The sequence below is a fragment of the Felis catus genome, chromosome A2 (assembly GCF_018350175.1).
Source record: "Felis catus isolate Fca126 chromosome A2, F.catus_Fca126_mat1.0, whole genome shotgun sequence".
NCBI classification, from domain to species: domain Eukaryota; kingdom Metazoa; phylum Chordata; class Mammalia; order Carnivora; family Felidae; genus Felis; species Felis catus.
The window spans coordinates 59763005-59781325 of record NC_058369.1 but is presented as its reverse complement, the minus strand read 5'-3'; the positions used below and the strand labels follow the sequence as shown (position 1 = coordinate 59781325).

Below are 18321 nucleotides of genomic sequence, written 5' to 3'. Positions count from 1 at the left end.
AGACACTGATGACATTATAAGGGTTTGGTTTTGTTTACTTTGTCCATAGGATTTAGGATTCTGCCATTTGGCAGCCTTGGCTTGTCCACCAAAGCATCTTAGCATCTCTTTCCCACGGTTTCCCTTGGTGATCCCTTGCTGTCCCTGGAAGCCTGACTGTTGGTCCCACAGCTGTCAGTGACACCCATTCTGAGCATGTGGGTGAGGCCATGCGTCAGGAGATCCACCAGTCCCCCCATGACTTCTGCACTGTGCAGGCGTGGGGTTTGGGGAGAGCTGTAGGACCCGCTCTGCACACATCGCCAGGCGCGGAGGATGTGCTCACGGCAGAAAGGCAGCTCCTAGGCTCCCTTTCATTCTCCTGCAGTACAACCCCTGCATTCTATTTATTTTTTATTTATTTATTTATTTTTTTAAAAATTTACATCCAAGTTAGTTAGCATATAGTGCAATGATTTCAGGAGTAGATTCCTTAGTGCCCCTTACCCGTGTAGCCCATCCCCCCTCCCACAGCCCCTCCAGCAACACTGTTCTCCATATTTAAGAGTCTCTTATGTTATGTCCCCCTCCCTGTTTTTATATTATTTTTGCTTCCCTTCCCTTGTGTTCATCTGTTTCGTGTCTTAAAGTCCTCATATGAGTGAAGTCATGATATTTGGCATTCTCTGACTAATTTCGCTTAGCATAATACCCTCCAGTTCCATCCACGTAGTTGCAAATGGCGAGATTTCATTCTTTTTGATCACCGAGTAAAACTCCATTGTATATATATATATATATACCACATCTTCTTTATCCATTCATCCATCGATGGACATTTGGACTCTTTCCATACTTTGGCTATTGTGGATAGTGCTGCTACAAACATTGGAGAACCCCTGCGTTTTAGTTGTGTGCACGACCTCACAGCTCAAGACCACATTTTCCAGCTTCCTTTGTGGTGGATGAGGCATGTGACTAGCCCAAGAGACCCAAGCAGGCCCAACCGTGCAAATCCCAGCCCGTGCACTCACGGGGAAAAGGAACATGCAGCCCCCTGCCTACTTTCTATGGGCTCGCCTGATACCCTGGTGAGACACCTTGGACCAGCACCTAGGGCGTGGAGGGCAACAGGAGAGAAGGAGCCCGTGCCACAGCCACCTCTCAGCCAAGGCTGCCTGCTTCCAGACTATTCCAACAGAGAAAAATACATGTCTACCTTGTGTAAGCCACAGTGTTTGGGGTCTCTTTGTTACAGCAACGTGACCCATATTCTGCCTGATACAGCACTCGATACATGGTACTTCCTTCCCCTCTGTGCGCCTTGGGGAAGGGGTACTGTGCAGGGCAGGGTGCCAGAGGCTGTCAAGGCCAGATTTCTGCTCTGCAACCATCCAGACTCCTCTGTTACAAACAGTTGGGGGCACGCTGGCTCACCTCTCACCCATTTTCTTAGCTTGTGGGCCAAGACAAACACTACTTTTCCAGTCATAGAGGTCACAAAGGGTGACAAAGGTGGTGGCATGGGGGTCTCCAAGGGCCAAGTCACAAGCCAGGCACCTCAGCAGAGCTCTCAGTGTTCTTGTGGGTCCCACTACGGTGGTGCCTGCACAGGTGCTGGCCACGGCCCAGCACGGAGACCCCGCCTCCCCAGCCTCTCCACCTGGCCGAGAGACAGGCTCCCACCCTAGAAAGGGGCTTTGTTGTTGTCCAAAGTCACACTCACGCTCACCAACGGCACCCGGGGACCATCGTGTCCATCCTGCAGGGTGAACTCGGAAAGTTTTAACAAACTCGTCTGAAGGTAGAGTGAGGATCCAGAGACAGCCGCCTTCATGCCCACATCCTTCCCTCTTGCCGTGCTCACTCTGCTGTCCCTGCCAGCTCTCTCTCAGCTGGCGCCTCTGGGAAGCAGAGCCTGGGGCTGTGCTGCCCACGCGGGACAGGTGTCAGCACACACATTAGGTGGGGAGTCCAGAGCCCAGACCGAGGGCGATGGCTTAGACCACCCTGCACACCGGCCAGCCTTACCTTGGCCAGGACAGGTTAGCCAGGGCACTGCAGGCTCGGAGCAGTGGACTTTGGGGGACATACACGGAGGTAAGCAGAGTCCTGGTGCCTGGCATCACGGGGACATGGGCTCACAGACTTGTTCCTCCTCCAGTGACCGTCCTGACCTCCACTGTTCCTCTTATTTGGGCTGCACCACTTGTTTATGAATAAAGAAAGGCTACGTTAATGCACCTGGAAATCAATGCCTCACTTCCCCACAGCATGTTTGACCACAGAGGGTAAGTCAAAGGATAGAGGTCACAAGGCAAAGTCCTTTCCCCAGGACCAGAGCTGGTCAGGATGGAAGCATCCATTCCCGGATCACTCATGCTGTGTGCTGGACACACGTGAAAGCTTCACACCTGCCAGCTCCTGCCAGGCAGGAAAGATGATGGTGGCAGATGACTCCCATCAGCAGGAACAGTGGCTCAAAGGCCCGTGACCTCACGCACACGTGCACACACATCTCACTTAGACATTGCTCTGCTACAAATCCATGGGTGCATCACCACCTGCCTCCATCTCCAAGGAGGTCCCTAAAAACTACTTGCCCAACTTGCATCGGACTTCTAAGGGTCACCCTTAGAAGGTCCTTGTCTGTCACCTCACGTGGACGGGAGAGCTGGGGCTGCCTCGTTACTACAGCCACCAAGCCCACCTTCTCTGCCCAATCTCAGCCACCCCACTGAGTCCCTTGCTAGCTCACGGCCTCTCCTTCTCAGGCTCCCACTGTCCCCTGCTTCCAACCCACCGGGACATGTGGATGCACTCAGACCTCAACTGTGCAAGCACACAGTGGAGATGCCAGGAATCTGGGGGAATTCAGGAGGACTTGTCTCCCCAGAGCTCAGAGCAGCTGGGATGGGTGCAGGAGGCGACCTCCTGGCATATACCGGCCTCTCTAATCTCCCCTCCACCACTCCACTCGTTCACTATGCCCCGAGCCGGTGAGAATATGCCATCTCCGAAGGGGACTCTCCTCTGCACAGCAGATGCTTGAAGGACTGACTGCACAGGAAGCACTGTGTGAGGGTCTCCAATAGTCGTCATAGTGATCACTGCAGGCCTGGCCTAGCGCATGGTGGCTTCCCATAGGTGATGCTGGGATGGAGCTGGATTTGGGTTTGTGGGGAGGGGAGAGAGAGCCCTCTGGGAGTCCACAATGAGCAAAAACCCAGCAGCCAGCATGGAGGAGGGCTTGCCTTGGGAAGCCTGCACTGATGGGCCAGGGGCTGAACCCCTAAGGGATCTTCATGTCCCTCTGGATACAAAACAAGGCTCCCTAAATGCTGCAAACACAGACACAGAGCCTCGGTCCTCAGAATCACACCCACTTTCTGGAGAAACAGGAAAACAGCACTGGAATGCCATAAAGTTATCGAGTTCTTTTTTCTTTTTATTGGCAAAGTAAATATATTTTTATGAAGGACCAAAGAAAATATACATAATTGTAACATATGTACACCAGCTTTATAGATTTTTTTTAATTTCAAATGTACACAAATGTTGATATGTTATTAAAAGATATTTTATGTAGATGTACCTATGTACAGCTTATTTACATACATTCATAGGATGTGAAATAAACCTGTCAAAACAAGCTAGTTCATTTGATATTAATTTCTAGACAAAATAAGGAATGCATTTCTAAATCAGGATTCGGAGGCTCTATCTAGTTCGTCTACACGCAATGCAGCCTGCTCCCCTCTTTTCCCCAAGGTGATCCTGGAGGCTGGTGTCTGGATTTGTCTGGAAACAGGACGAGGGGATGAGCCATGCTGGGTACCTAGACTGCACCTGTCTGCCCCGCACTGTTTAACTCAAGCACATGCACTGCCAGACCCCCCCCCCCCCACAAAGAGGGGGCTTTTCACCCTAATTCCATTATCTGCCCAGAGGCCAGGTTCTAAACCCCTGACGGCCCTTCCCGTACCCTCCTCCTTCTCCGGCAGTCAGGCTGAGCCAGAGGTCTGGGACCAAGCCACCCTCACACCACAGTGCAGCCCTGGACTTCTGGCCTACTTCCTTCTTCCCAGCACAGCTCCCTCTGGGAACTGACATTTCAAAACGGCACATTTCTTCTTCTGAGCAAAAAGTGCCGGCCTTGGCCCAGGCAGGGAGCCCAGTGGGAGAAGGTCCAGGCTCCCCGCGCCGCTGCAGCACAGGCCGGCCCGCTGGAAGGCACGAAGGCACAAAGGCGGGTAGGCAGGGCCCCCTGCGCGGGTGCTAGGGGCTCAGACCCCAGGGACCCGGGCGTGGCTCTAGGTCTTCCCGGGAAAGGCAGCGGGCCGGGCGGCTCCGGTTCCCGCCTCCCAGGCAAGCCCCTCTCTTCCTGCACCTCCCGGGATCCAGAAGGTGGGTTTGCAACATCGTCACGTGCCTCTGAAGAGGCAAATAAATTATTGCTACAAAAGAACTGGGCGGGTGAGGGGGCGGGGCCGGCGGGCGCTCAGTTCACCGCGCGCACCGAGCGGCTGCTCCGGGGAAAGCGGTGCACCTTGATGTGCTTGGAGAGGTGGTCGCTCCGCGCGAACTTCTTCTCGCACACGGGACACTGGTAGGGCTTCACGCCCGAATGCGAGCGCCGGTGCCGCGACAACTCGTCCGAGCGGGAGAACCTGCGGGACACGCACGGGCAGCGGTCAGCGAGACCCGCCCCGCCGGACACCCACCCAGAGCGCGGCCGGCAGGTGCAGGGCTCTACGCACGGGCCCGGCAGGCGCGGCCCCGGCGCTGCTCCGGCTCCCGAGAACTTCTGAATCCACTGCTGAAAAGTCACTGTCCCAAGCCCCATCGCCCATCCCCCCCTCCAGAACTGCCAGTAAAAGGCCCAATGCTGCACGGCGGTCCGCTCTCAGGCACCTGGGCCTGCGAGCAGCTGGTAAATATTCCGATAGGCGATCAAGCCCACCAGAGTCCGGGATTACTGCCCACAGCCCCCTCCCGCCCGGCAGTGTGCAGTGGGGTCATCCTGGCCCTGATACACCTCGCATTCCCTTTCCCCCTTAGGCCAGAACTTGGGGCTTCTATGAGCGTGTGCGTGGGGAGGCCTGTCCAGAGCCGAAGCTGAAGCCTGGGAGAGGTGTCTCCCCGGCCCTGCAGGGATCTCCCGGCTCCTCCTGCCTCCATTACAGCAGAGGTGGGGGTCTTCAGACTTGAGTCCCCACTCCAGTCCCAGACACCACTTTCCTGAAGGCTGGGCCCCCTAAAACGTCACCAGACAAAACCATGCCACTGCAAGGTACTTCTGAGAGTTTAAATGGTTCCCCTGCCACTTCCCTCTCTCGGCCTCAGCCTGCCTGGGAGCAAGTGCTCCCATAGCCCAGAGGCCACTGAGAATGAGCAGCTGCTAATGCAAGAGGTAAGGATCTGAGCTGGACCACAGGGCTCAGAATGTTGTCACTGACTTCAGGGATTTGAAGCTCTCCCCATCCCGTGACCCTCATCCTGACAACGAGATCCCACTCGTCCCCCTCCCCCGCCACATACTGTCTTCCTCTTGCTCCATCTACATGGACCTATCCTTGGTCCTTCTTGCCACAGGACATTTGCACATACTTTTTCCAGTCCTGGAATGCTTTTCTCTCCCCTCTCCTTGCTGCCTCCCCCCATCTGTTAGAACTTAGCTCAAATGTCACTTCCTCAAGAAAGCCCTCCGGGACTGCATCCCATTCTAGGCTCCCACAGCACTATATGCACCTCAATTTCCTGGCCCTGCCACTATTGTAACTTTAAATTCACTTCCACCTTCTTAATGAATGTCAGCCTGTACCACTAGACCATCAGCTCCATGAGGAAAGATGTGTGTCTCGTTCCCTGTGGTCCATCCCACAAGCAGCCCAGGGCCTGGTGCATGGCAGATGCCAGCAAGTGCATTCACGTGAGAGCGTGGACACAGCAAGCACCCACAGGAGGATGAAGGACTGTTACAGGGCACTCTCAAATTCCACGGCAAGCACAAACACGCACATGCGTGCACACCATGCAATGCACACAGACACAGACACACCCATACACACAAGCTACCCATGTGCTACATAAGCATGGGTGCACTGCACACACATGCGTCCACTCTACACAGGTGCACAGGGTGTGCACATGCACACATGTACACGTATGCACATCATGTGCATGGGCATACGTGTACCTACGTGAGCACACACACGTACACACACACAGGTACCGGGACCAACAGTCCCTTCCCGAACCTGGGGCCACACAGCAAGAGGTAGGTTGGGTGGAACAGCTGTCCCCAGACCAGCCAATGTGTTGGGACCAGTAGCCTACCTGTGGCCTGACCCTATTGGTGGAAGCTTTAATCCCACAGCCTGCCAAGAATCAGAAGGACACAGCAGAACATTCCCTGAGGAAGGCTCGAGGTGGGCAGTAGGAAGGCCTGAGCACCAGATAGGGAGCCCAGAAGCACAGAAGACAGGCGGCTGGCACTCCGCTTCATATCCCAGAACGTCAACTGAGGCTGCTACAGAGCAATGCTCTCATCCTATCTTTGGAGCTGTGGAAGACTGACTGGCCCATTTGCCAGATGAGGAAACAAGGCTCAGCATGATGAGGGCCTGATCCAGCATCCCCAGCATGACAGAGCAGCCAAGGCCGGAGCGAAGATCCTGATCCAGCTCCCTGCTGTGCCTGGCCTCCTCCACATTGCCTGGCTGGGCGGTATATCACTGGAGCCCTGAGCTAGTGAGGAAGCTGCACAATGCACCCCGGCAGTCAGATCCTGGACAGTGCTCTCAGGCCAGGGCCACCTGCCCCAGCAGGAGCTGCACATACAGCTTCTATACAGGTGGGCCTGCCCAGGGCAGGGGTAAGCAGGAAGCCACAGAAACAACGCCACCAGCAATATCTGAGCCATCCTGGGCACGAGGCACTGGGATTACCTTGCACCTTTCTGGCCAGGGAGCCAGGATCAGTCCCATAGGGTTGACAACACCACAGCAAGGGCTCAAAAGGATAAGGGGCTTGCCAGGGTCAGAGCCAGCAGAACGGCAGGATCCTTTCAGGTCCCTACCCCACCAGGAGCCCCGGTGTGGTCCTGGGCAAGATTTCCTCACTCATCCAATGAAGACTTTGGGATTCTGGCCCACCTGCTGGGACTCGTCTCAGAGGCCAAAGGAGTTGACACAATGGCCACAGTGGCCCTCTCATCCTGGGCACATCATGAGAGCTAGGCCTGAGAACAAACTGTCCCTACCTGCCAGCCTCCTCCCTGATGCCTTAGGGCCCTGTGACCTGAGCAGTCCATCCCTGGGAACTGAGCCCTCAGAGGATCCCTACCTCACACCCTCACATTCTCCCAGACAGCAGCCACTGGAGGAGCCCGGGGACCACATAGTGGGAGGGGGGCCGGGTGGCTAAGATGCAGGCTCTGCAGGCTGTGAGCTCTGCCACCTATGACCAGGTGACCCGGGCAAGTCACCAAGTTCTGTGAGGCTCAGTTTCCCCACTTGGAGACATGGAAACGACAGATCTGCCTCGGGGGACTATGCGGATTGGGGAAGGTACTTGAGGGTTTACAACAGTGCTCAGCACGTGGCAATGATTCAGTGACCGTGAGCTCTGATTACCTGCAAGCTGCTCAGCGCAGAACCTGCTCCTTGGTGACATCCAGGAGCATATGGGTCAGCACCATGATTTGTGCTGCTGAGGTACTAGAGAGGGAAGCAGCCCGTAACATCAGCCCCACCGCTGGCACACACAGCACCTTTGTGTAAAGTGCTCCTTCCATCAGCCAGAAAGCCATTGTTGTAGACAGGTCTCAAGGCCTGCAATGGGCATGGTGCCCCCCAGATTTGTACAGTGTACAACCTGTCCAACACCACTTGGGGGAAGGGGTGGGAGAATGCCTTGTTGAATAAGGGCAGCAGAGACATGGGAACCAAGCAGGCCAGCAGTGTACCACCAGGTCTGAATCCTATCCTGGCTCAGGGGCCTCAGGCCCACAGGCTCCCTTTTCTGGGCCCCCTATGTCCCCCAGGGATGACCGCAGTACCTGCCACACAGGACTGCTAGAAGTTATTAATATTCATATTAGCTGTGGAAGGAGGGGATTCTTACTGGATAGAATGGCTTGGCCATTCCGGAACAGGATGTTCTGCTGCCGTGAACAAAAGGGGCCTGTGTCTGAGAGCGTAGCAAGGGAACTTCTAGGAAGGCGGGCAAACAGCCACTTCCCAGACAGACTGGAACAGGCAAAGTCTGGTTTCGGCCCCGTCAAGGATGCCAGAACCACGTCACGAGAAGGAAGGGGACAGAGAATACTGGGTTCAGGATCAAAAGCTAAAGGAAGTGGGGGGTTGGTGACCTGGCAAAATGATGACCTGGCTGTTGCAGGGGTGGGGGAGTGGGGGAGCCACCATCATTTCACAAAGGGGCACAGGACACAGGGCCAGAGCCACCAGGAAGATAGGTGGCCTTGGGAGTGATAAACTCCCCATAGGAGGAGGCAGGCAAGTGTGCAGGGGTGCTGCCTGAAGGCCAGCTGCAGGTGGAGGTCCTCCCTCCCAGCACTGGGGCTGGCCATCCCTCACTGGAGGGTACGCAGGGGGCTGGAGAGAGGTCCTGAGTCTGGGTGTAGGAGGTCAAGGGGCAAACAGTCTGGGTTGGACTCCGGACGCTGCCACTCATTAGCTGTGTGACCAAGGAGAAATTACTCAACTTTTCTGTGCCTCAAATTCCTCCTCTCTAAATGGGGGCAGCATACTGGTGCCTACCTTGTGGACTTATCTGGCGCATTCAATGAGTTACTTTGGAATGTTCAGCACGTGCACGAGAGCTCTGTTATTGCTGTTGTTACTGTTAGCTCTTTGCTCCTCGCCCAGAAGCTTCACATCTGAAAGAGCTGATGGCTTCGTTGGGGAGAGACGACACCCAGCCATCATGGTACCAGGTGCGCAGGGAGAGAGGATGAGGGAAAGGCCAGCCGCGTAGCTGTCCAGGTGCGAAAGGCATGCCCACCAGACTGCTGGTGGGACAGGGTGGGGCTGAGGCACTTGCTTGAGGGCACACCCAGAGCCATGCTCACTAGCTCCACCCCTGTGGGCCCTCTGGGAAATGCAGACTGGTGCGCCCATGTTACGGGGCTGTCCTGAGGGCTCAACGAGCTCATTTCTGTGACATGTGCAGAAGAAAGCAGGGACCATTGCAAGATCGACTACCATTGCCATCAGGAGGGAAGTGTTGGAGACAGGGGGCACACAGAGGGGGCAAAGAGGGTCGGGGCCCGAGTGGGAGCCTGCACTGTGCAAGGGAGGCTGGCCAGCAGATCAGGCCAGAATGCAAAGTGTGGATAGGAATCTAAGAGTACCAAGTACATGAAGAGGCGAGAGTAGCCTCCTAAAGTAATGGGCTCCTCATGGCAGGAAGTATACAACCAAGTAATGGGGATTTGTGGAAGGGATTCCCACTCTGAGCACCTTAGGGTGGTGCCCAGAATACAGTCGGTGGCCAGAAAATGTGGCGCCCAATTGCCATCATCACCACTACTTCTGCTGTACTGTCCAGATCAAGCTGTCCCAGCGCCGGTCGGCCTGCCTGCCCAACTACTGCAAGGGCTCCCTCCGCATAGAAGGGACACACACATCTCATGTACATCCCCAGGGGTTCTGGACTCCCGAAGGCCAATGAGGGACTCTTGCATCCTCAGAGAAATAGCTCTCCCGAAACACAGGTACCCTCCGCTGCCTGTGCCTCCATCACGTGTAATCCCAAAAAGGCCAGATGCCATTCCAGGGGAATGCTGGGAGAAGCTGGGGAGGGCTTTGAAGGCCTAGGAGTGGCTGGAGGCAAGGATGACCCCAGGGTCAGTTCCACAGGAACTCACCATGCCAGGCACATGCCGTGCCTTCCCCTGCCAAGTGGGTCCTGGGCAAGAACAGTGCCAGGACCCAGACAGTGGCAAGGCTGAATCCCCTCCACAAATCCCACTCTTGCTTGCACACCTCCTACTATGGGAAACTCACTATCTCCTGAGGCTGCGGTGTTGGGGATGAGATCTGCCTCCCTAAGATGTGCTCTGGGCTGAGGATTCTGTCTGTTCTCTGAGACAGCCCAGAAAGCAGGTCCCCTCCTCCTGGGGGAATGAGACAAGTGGGTAGCCTTCACCAAGGACCACACCTTCCTCCCTGTAGCCCTGCCCAGCCTCATCCCAACAGGAAGGGCCACTCGCCAAGAGTTAGCAGTGGCCAGGGGACAGTGCCCAGGAAGGTGAGCCCATCAGGAGTCAGACCAGTGCTCTGTCCAGCCAGATGCCTGACCCCTCCACAGCCCTGCCTGCCCCCCCCCCAAGAGAAAATGCATCTAAGAGGAGTCTCTGTGAGTCTGGGCCACCTCTGAAATGATACTCTTCTCAGACTCTGCCCTTGTATGAGTAACAGTGCCACCAATGAGAAAGGGGTGGTGCCGAGCACCCCTGCACCCCTGGCCCTGAGAGGGAGAGGGAGAGAGCAGGCCCCCCACTTCACAGATGGGGAAGTGAGGCTTGGCCAGGGGGGAGCTCCCCGAGAGCACATAGCAAGTCAGAAGCTGACATAGGCTGAGGCTCCCTCCATTGCCGCCAGCTACCCCCCACCCAAGGTCAATGGCCCTCCCTTCTACAGTTGAACACCTGCCTCTATGGCTCCAGTGCCTCGGCTTCCCCACACCCCCAAGCTCTGACCACCAACACCGCATACCCACCAGTGTACCAGGTCTCAAAGTGGCCCTGCAGGTACATCTGTCACCTGGGGGCCCACTCAACAGACTACGGCAGAGGCTCAGAGAGGGATGTGACACCAGCACCAACACCCTATGGGCCTCTGGCAGAAGCCCCGTGGGCCTGTCCGGTGGGTGCCTCTGGAGCAGTGGCTGCATGAGACCCTTCATCAGGAAGGGCCTCCATAACCCAAGACACTATTTGGGAAAAGTCTCTTCCTTGGTCAGCTCAGCACTCCACGGAAAGCGGCTGCAGGGTCACATCACATATTGCAGTCAGGGCCTCGGCTGGCCAGGACTCTGTGGCCAGCACCTCCCAACTGGGGCCAACCCTCCCGAGCTGCCGGATGAGTCTGACCAAGAAGCTGCCAACTGCTCCCTGTAGGCCACACCCACACAGATGCACACGCACGCGCAAGGTACATGACATGCGTAGTCCTGCAGCACACCCAGACACACATGAAGAAAGCAAGTACACGTAGGTGCACACGCAGCTACACGCCCACTTGTGAGGTCTGCACACAGAGGGGCATGCCCGGTCGCTCTCTCTCGAACGCTCACAAAGCAGCGGCCACAGCAGCCCTGGCAGTAAAGACCGGGAATGTGCTGGTAATGCACACTGCACCCACCCCGGGCCAGATAGGCCAGATTCCTGCAGGGTAGGTGTCCTAAAAACTGGAGACAGCCCAGCTGTGGTACCCCTGAGGGTGTGAGCTCCCGGCTGCCTGCTTTTCAGGGAAAGGTGCACCCAGTCCACCTGAAGGGTGATCTGGGGACCCCTGGGGGCCCAGGTGAGGGTGACCCGGGGGGATCCCATCCAGCTCTGCCGTCTGCTGGCTGAGCAGCCCTGGAGCAAGACTCCGGCCCTTTGAGAGCTGGCTTCTCGTGTTGCACCACACAGAGTAGAGTCCGGGAGGACTCATCCACCTTTGGGCAGCACCCCTAGCCTGGTCCTCCTTCACAGCTTCCCAGATACACCTTCAGGTACCCGCAGGGAAGCAAGGGCCAGGCCCTATCCAGGTGTCTGAGGACGTCCACAAGTGAAGCTGGTCCCTCCGGTCAGAAAAGCAGCGTTTTTTCGGGATGTGACGCCTCTGATGCGACCCTCTGGGCCCAAACCCCATTTACCAAGTGGTGTGGCCTTGGGCAAGTTACCTAGCTGGTCTGAGCCTGTTTGCTCAGCTGTAAGGGTAGCACTTGCCCTTAGGGGTTCTGTGAGGCACTGAAGGAACAGTGCACACAGAGCCACAACCCCATCTGACATACAGCCCTCACTCCATCATTCTTAGCTGCCATTGTTACTACTAAGAGAGCCCTTTTGCCATGGCCCAACCCCTCACCCGCAGCAAGCCGGACCAGGTCATTATGAACCTGGAGACCAGGTGGCTTCAGGCTTCAGTGATCAGTAGGGAAGCAGGGACAAGGAAGCCTGCGGGCAGCCACGCCAGCTCTGGCCCCGCTGCCTGCCCGCCCCATCTCCCCTTCCTAATCAGCCTTATCTAATGGTGAACTGGGCCTTGACTACACCCCCAGGGGAGCAGAGACGAGCTGGCCATGCTCACGGCCTGGCCTGTCACCTGTCATACTGACCTCCAGCCGCAGCCCGGCCAGGTGCAGGCAAAGGGCTTCTCGCCTGTGTGCCGGCGCAGGTGCGCCTTGAGGTGGCTGCTCTTGGTGTACATCTTGCTGCAGCCGGGGAAAGTACATTTGTGCATTTTGATGAGTTCTGCCGCTGGATTCTTGGGGAACTTCTGGCCCATGAGTAGGCCGGCGGGGCCAGGCCCCAGCGGTCCCGACCCAATGGGCTTGGCGGCGATGGGCACAGGGGCGATACGCACGAACTTGGAGGGCAGGTTCACATTGGAGGAGGGCACCACCTGGGGCACCAGTGCAAAGGTCTGACCCTGGATGTTGACCAGAAGCTGGGCTACCTTGACACTTTCCGGGGCCTGCCCAGGGGAGGCAGGCTCATTGCCCGACTCCTGCTTCACCTGCACAGGCTGGATCTGCAGCAGCACAGGGATGGGGCCGTCAGATGTGGGCCCCCCACCCGGACTCTGGCTGCCACCCACACTGGCACTGCCCAGAGGGGGAGTGCCACGCTCTCTCCCACTGGACCCAGGATGGAGGTGGTTCCTGTGTGGCCCGGCTGAGAGCTGGCCACAGGCCTCCAAGTCCTTGCTGCTGCCCTCTGGGGCCTCCTTGACCCCCAGCTCCATGTTCTCCTCCAGAAACTCTTCAATCTCCTCCAGGGTGGGCTGGAAGGGCCTTGGGACGTCATCAGGGTCACCCACAGGAAACTCGGGGAAGCAGAAATGCTCCCCCTTCACAGGTGCTGGTGCCCGCCGCCAGGACCCCCAGGCCATGGGGCCACTGCTGGCCCCAATGCCACTGCCACCACCACTGCCCAGTGTGGCCTGGGACAGCAGGAAGTCCAAGATGCTATCCTGGCCCTCAGCACCCGGGCCACCGCTATAGCAGGAGCAGACTGCTTGCGAGTCCGGGCTGGCACAGGAACAGAGGCTGGAGGCGTCACTGTCATCCTCGGAGAGGGGTGAGGGCAGCATGTGGTACGCCCGCCCACCGACCAGCCTGTCACCCAGATAACCAACTGGGCATTTCGGTGACGAGAAGGTCTCGTCCACTGGAAGCAAGTGGTCCACCATGCTGGCCTGGCCGTGCCGGTGGCGGCTGCAGAGAAGAACAAAGGAGGCCTGGTCAGAAGGATGGCATGCTCACCTGCCACCTCGTGGGCCTGTGCACCACCCCCCCCCCCCCCACCTCCGCTGCCTGCCCACAGTCTCCCATTGCCAAATGCCTGGATCCTGTCTCCATCCCATCCCGTGGGAGAACTCTGCCTGCAAGAGTGTTTTCCGAAATTGCACCACCTGTTTGCAAAAGAGCGCTCTCCAAGCCCATTGCACAATCTGGGGTACTTTTGGTTTCAAACAGGTTTTCCAGAACAGTTCTGGGAAAGAACACGTGTGTATCTGTGAATGATTGAGTGTGTGCACATGTGAGCGAGAAAGTATGCAAGGAGGATGTCTGTACCCTGAAATGGCCAACGTTGGGGAAGCTTGTCCAGCTGACTGGAGTGGCTGCACTTCTGAGGACACCTGACCTCAGCTTCATTCTTGACTCACTGGAAGGGGGCAGGAGGATGGCCATTTGCCCCCTGACCCTTGTGTTGGTTGGAGCTTGGGTAAGGTTGCCAGATTAAACAAATAAAACTGCAGGCCACCCAGTTAGATTTGAATTTCAGGTTTTAAAAAACAAGCAACGTTTAACATAAGTATGTCCCAAATATTAAATGGGATATGCTCATATTAAATTATTTTAGGGGCGCCTGGGTGGCTCAGTCAGTTGAGCATCCGATTCGGCTCAGGTTATGATCTTGCAGTTTGTGAGTTCGAGCCCTGCGTCGGGCTCTGTGCTGTCAGCTTGGAGCCTGGAGCCCACTTCAGATTCTGTGTCTCTCTCTCTCTCTCTGTCTCTCTGCCCCTCCTCTGCTTGTTCTCTGTCTCTCTCAAAAATAAATAAACAGAAAAAAAATTTAAAAAAATATTTTATCTGAGATTGAACCTCAACTTGGCAGTCTATATTTTAATCAGACAAGTCGAATTTGTGCCTCCCCCGCAAAAAAATTAAAGACCCATATGCACCTGCTCTCACCAGCTCTGTTTCCCCATCTGAAGGGGGAGACCTCATCCACCCTCTTGTTCTCGGACCCCTCCAGCCTCAGCTGCCTCCTCTGTGAAGTGGGAGAGGCAGGGACAGAACAAAAGGCTCTTGACTGTACCCAGACACTTTACTGAGGCTTTACCATGGGGTGGACAGGGCCCTGCCCCACAGTGATAACTCACAAGGGCAAAAGTGGACCCAGGTCCCAGAGTACTTGCACGGCTATTACCCCATGTGACTACACGACCACCTAGTGGGATGAGAGAAAGGATGCCCTTGGCCTGTACCCCATGGAGCACTCACCACCTCAAGAAGGCCCAGCTAACTCCCGTCTTCCCACTAGACCGTGAACTCCAGGAAGGCAGGCTGCTCTGCTGGGTCCCCACTGTGTTCCCAGCTTCCGGCATGGCAGCTAGTGCCCAGGAGGGCCTCAGGGAACATCAACAGAGAAGAGAGGGGACATCTGTGTCCTCTGAAGGCCATGCTAGGTCCGGTGTCCAAGGAGAGTCAACAGTGTATGGCTATGATGGAGCCACCTCTGTGGACCTTTGTCCCCGCCCAATGACCAGTGAGGTTGGGGAACAGGGAATGTTCCACGTCTAAAACCAGAGATTCTCTGCTGCCTATCCCCACTCTGCACCCACTCCTATGCTCTGTCTCGAGGGCCACTGCTGGACTTAGCACACAGCATACTCTACGGCCGACAGATCTGGCCATGGACAGAAACCTGTCAGGGCCAGGATCATCATCAGCTGCGACCTTGGACAAGTCCTCACTCCCCGAATCTCAGTTTCCCCATCTATTCCGGGCCCCAGTGACCTCAGTTCCCCACTAATCCAGGAAGCTTCATGCAGCTCCAGGAAGCTAAGGCAGGGTGGATGCCTTTGGCGAGTCCATACCCCAGGGCAGTTTTGCCAGGAGGATATTTGGCTCTTTAATTGTTAATACTCATCTGAGGATTTAAAACTGGAAGTTTTAAAATACATGCTATTCACCCAATCAGGTGCCAGGAAGGAATAAAAGTACCAGATAACGTGAAGGGCAACAAGGCTGTGCGGAGCCCACACTGGGCCCTGGGCCCCCCCACCACCACTTTGGCCCACCCTCTGAGCAGGGGGCTCTGCTCTGGCCTCTGCAACTTAGCTGGGCAACCTCGGGCAGGTGGCACAACTTCTCTGTGTCCAGTCTGTTGGCTAGGGATGCTGCCAGTAGTGCCTAGCTCCCAGGTTACTCAAAGAGTTCAATGAGCTAACACCAGGTGAACACTTCCTACAGTGGCTGGCATGCACTCAGGCATTGGTCAGTACCAGCCATTAGGATTAACCTCCAAATGGGTGAACACGTGGTCTTTGTGCCTCTCCGATGTGATCCTAAGGAATCAGAGGGACTCCAGCCTTCCTAGAACCTAGGAACAGGCCTTAACTAGTGGTTAAGAGGCAGATCAGGCCATGTTCTTGCCCACTTAAAACTCTCCCCTGAAATGTGATCACCAACCGATATTACATGATAGTAAGGAGTTAGTGTTCATATTTTTAAGTGTGATGATGGTATTATAGTCGATAATTAGATATTCACAGATGAAATGGTATGAAAAGAAATAGTGTGGAGGGGGGAGGAGTAAGTACGGTAGGGTAGGGTAGGAGAAAACATCCAATAACTTCCCTAGGAAATGTGACCCCATCTTCTCCCAGCACCTGGGCCTTGCCCATCTCTCACACATCTCACCTCACCTGCTCCACTCCACCTTAACTGTGCTGTCTCTGTGGGCCCCTCTTCTCCCAACACTCCAAGTGGGAGTGCCTTATTTAGAGCTCAGCTCAGAAGACACTGCCTGTGGGGCTCTCCCCTGACCACCATCTGTTAAATCATCCCACACTATTCTTCCAGTAGTTGGTAACCAGGGGGGAAATCATCTTGGTTATGGGTTTGTGTACTTTTCTGTTTACCTCCCCACCAAAATAGAAGCTATTCTGACTATCCAGTCTGCCACCACCCCGCCTCCGAAACAGGACCTGGTAGAACACGCTGGTTGTGTGAGAGGTGCTTGGGGAAGTTGGGCAGGGGGTGGGGGTGTGGGGATTCTCCCAGGTATGGAATGGCCAGGGTCAGGCAGCAGGGTTTTCAGGCAGGGCTGGTCAGCCAGGGTTGCACACTGAGGCACTGAAAGCAGAGAAGGGGTTCTGGGACACCTGGGGGCACTGGCGATAGAAAAAGGGCCCGCCGGGGCTGGAGGGAGCCGGCTAGGAAGCTAAAACACAGCAGCACATGGCATGGCCAGAAGCACAGGCTGCGTGCAGGGGGAGGGGACACGCTGTTCCGGGCACCGTCCCCGGCCTACAGCCGGACTCCGCCCCCTCCCCCCAGGCCCGGCCCGGCCTGCTGTTTATCCTCCCGGGGACACAGCGGCTGCAGGAACAACATGTAATTGATAACAAGCCCAGCGCCGGCCAAGGGCTTGCCATTGGGTCAGCGTGCAAATCACGGGGGTGGCGGGTGGGGGCCGCCCTTCAAAATAAGAGTCTCTGGTCCCTGCGCCACCCGCAGGCCCCAAAGTCGCAGAGCCCAGGCGTTCTCCCACCTGTAGGACGGCGGGGGCTCCCACGAGCCACCCGGTCCTTGGGGGAAAGGTGATTTGAGGGACTAAAGCATTTGGGGATTTTTGTCACCTTCCCAGGGATTGGGCGAGAAAACAGCCCCCCGGTGCCCTGGGAGGGGGGCTCCTTAGGGAATACCACAGTGCGGAGGTAAGAGGGAACAGCACGGCCACGGTGGGTGGGGGTGGCCTCTCCTCTGCCCCTGCCACCCCTTGGCCATCGTTCTGCTAATGTTCAGTGGAAAGCAGCAGGGACTCTGCGTGGGGAGTAGAAGTAAGAGGTGTGTGAGCAGTGCGGGTGTGCGCGAAGGGGTGTGAGTTCATGTCGTGTGACTGTGCGTGTGCGGGGCGTGGTGCGCGGCAGCGGTGTGGCTGTGCCGGAGGGTGTCCGCGACATACTCGCGCGTGGAGCTGGCGTGGGTGCCCGCCCGCGTGTGGGAAGAGCGTGGGAAAGGAAGACCCCTCGGTAGAGCCCGGGAGCGTTGCCGGCCGGGCACCATGCCCTCGGCCGGTGCCCCTCTCCCAGAGGCCACGGCTGCTGTGACCGACAGTAACCCCTCCGCCACAGCCCCCTCGTCCCCCCTTCCTCGGCCCCCGACTGGCCGGCGCGTTCGCCGGCCCGTTCCGGTCGCCAGGCCCCGCCGGTGCCCGCCATATGGGAGGGCCGGCTCGCAAGGCGCGCAGGACCCGCGGGGCCAGGCGCCGAGGCAGCGGCCCGGACACGCGCGGGGAAAGTGCCGATGGGCACGGGGGGAGTCACTCTCGCGCGGGCTTGTCCGACCCCGGGCCCCGCGCAGGGGCTCGCCCGGCTTCTCCGGCGTTTCCTCCGACACTGGCGCGGAGCTCCGGACAGCGGCGCCGGCACCCGGCCGCACCACCAGAGCCCAGCCGGCGTCCCGCCACCCCACTCGCGTCCCGATCAGCCCCCTGGGCTCCCCTCCGGCCTCCTAGATCCTCTCCCACCTGAACTTGGAGCACGCCCGGCTGGCGGCCAGGCCCCGGCGGTCCTGAGGCCCCGGGGGCTGGGCTGGGGGCGGCGGCCTGGCTCCCGGTCCGGCGGCGGCCGCGGGCCCAGCCGCGGGTCCTGCGCTGGCTCGCTAGCCCGCTGGCCCGCGGGTCGCTGCGGCGGAGCACTCGCCCGCCGCCGCTCGCTCTGCGCTCACTCCCCGCGGCTCACGTGACGCCGCGGGCGCCGCGAAGGCTCGCAGGAGGCTCGGCCCCGGCCGCGCGCCCCATTGGCCCGCGCCGCGCGTCACGCGCCCCGCCCCGGCCCCGGCCCCGCCTCGGCCCCGCCCCCGGCCCCGGCC

At 57.5% G+C, this 18321-nt stretch overlaps 1 protein-coding gene across 2 annotated transcripts; it reads right to left on the bottom strand.

The window, feature by feature from the left end:
- Positions 1 to 3409: 3409 nt before the first annotated feature.
- KLF15 (Kruppel like factor 15) lies at positions 3410 to 18211 on the bottom strand. Of its 2 annotated transcripts, none has more exons than XM_011280244.4 (3): positions 14725 to 18211; positions 12331 to 13431; positions 3410 to 4649 (listed from the first exon to the last, which is right to left on the bottom strand). In XM_011280244.4, the coding sequence occupies exons 1-3, from the start codon at positions 14826 to 14828 to the stop codon at positions 4481 to 4483; spliced, it is 1374 nt and encodes a 457-aa protein (XP_011278546.2). In that variant the 5' UTR covers positions 14829 to 18211; the 3' UTR covers positions 3410 to 4480. The 2 variants fall into 2 exon arrangements, with proteins under 2 accessions (XP_011278546.2, XP_023105866.1); XM_023250098.2 differs by having other exon boundaries at positions 17978 to 18210.
- Positions 18212 to 18321: the final 110 nt, after the last annotated feature.

Coding starts and splice junctions, on each gene's coding strand:
- KLF15 (XM_011280244.4), bottom strand. CDS start 14,828: ATGCCGGAAGCTGGGAACACAGTGGGGACCCAGCAGAGCAGCCTGCCT. Junction 13,432..14,724: donor AGCTGGGCCTTCTTGAGGTG/GTGAGTGCTCCA, acceptor TCTTCTCTGCAG/CCGCCACCGGCACGGCCAGG. Junction 4,650..12,330: donor TGGCCGGGCTGCGGCTGGAG/GTCAGTATGACA, acceptor CGTGTCCCGCAG/GTTCTCCCGCTCGGACGAGT.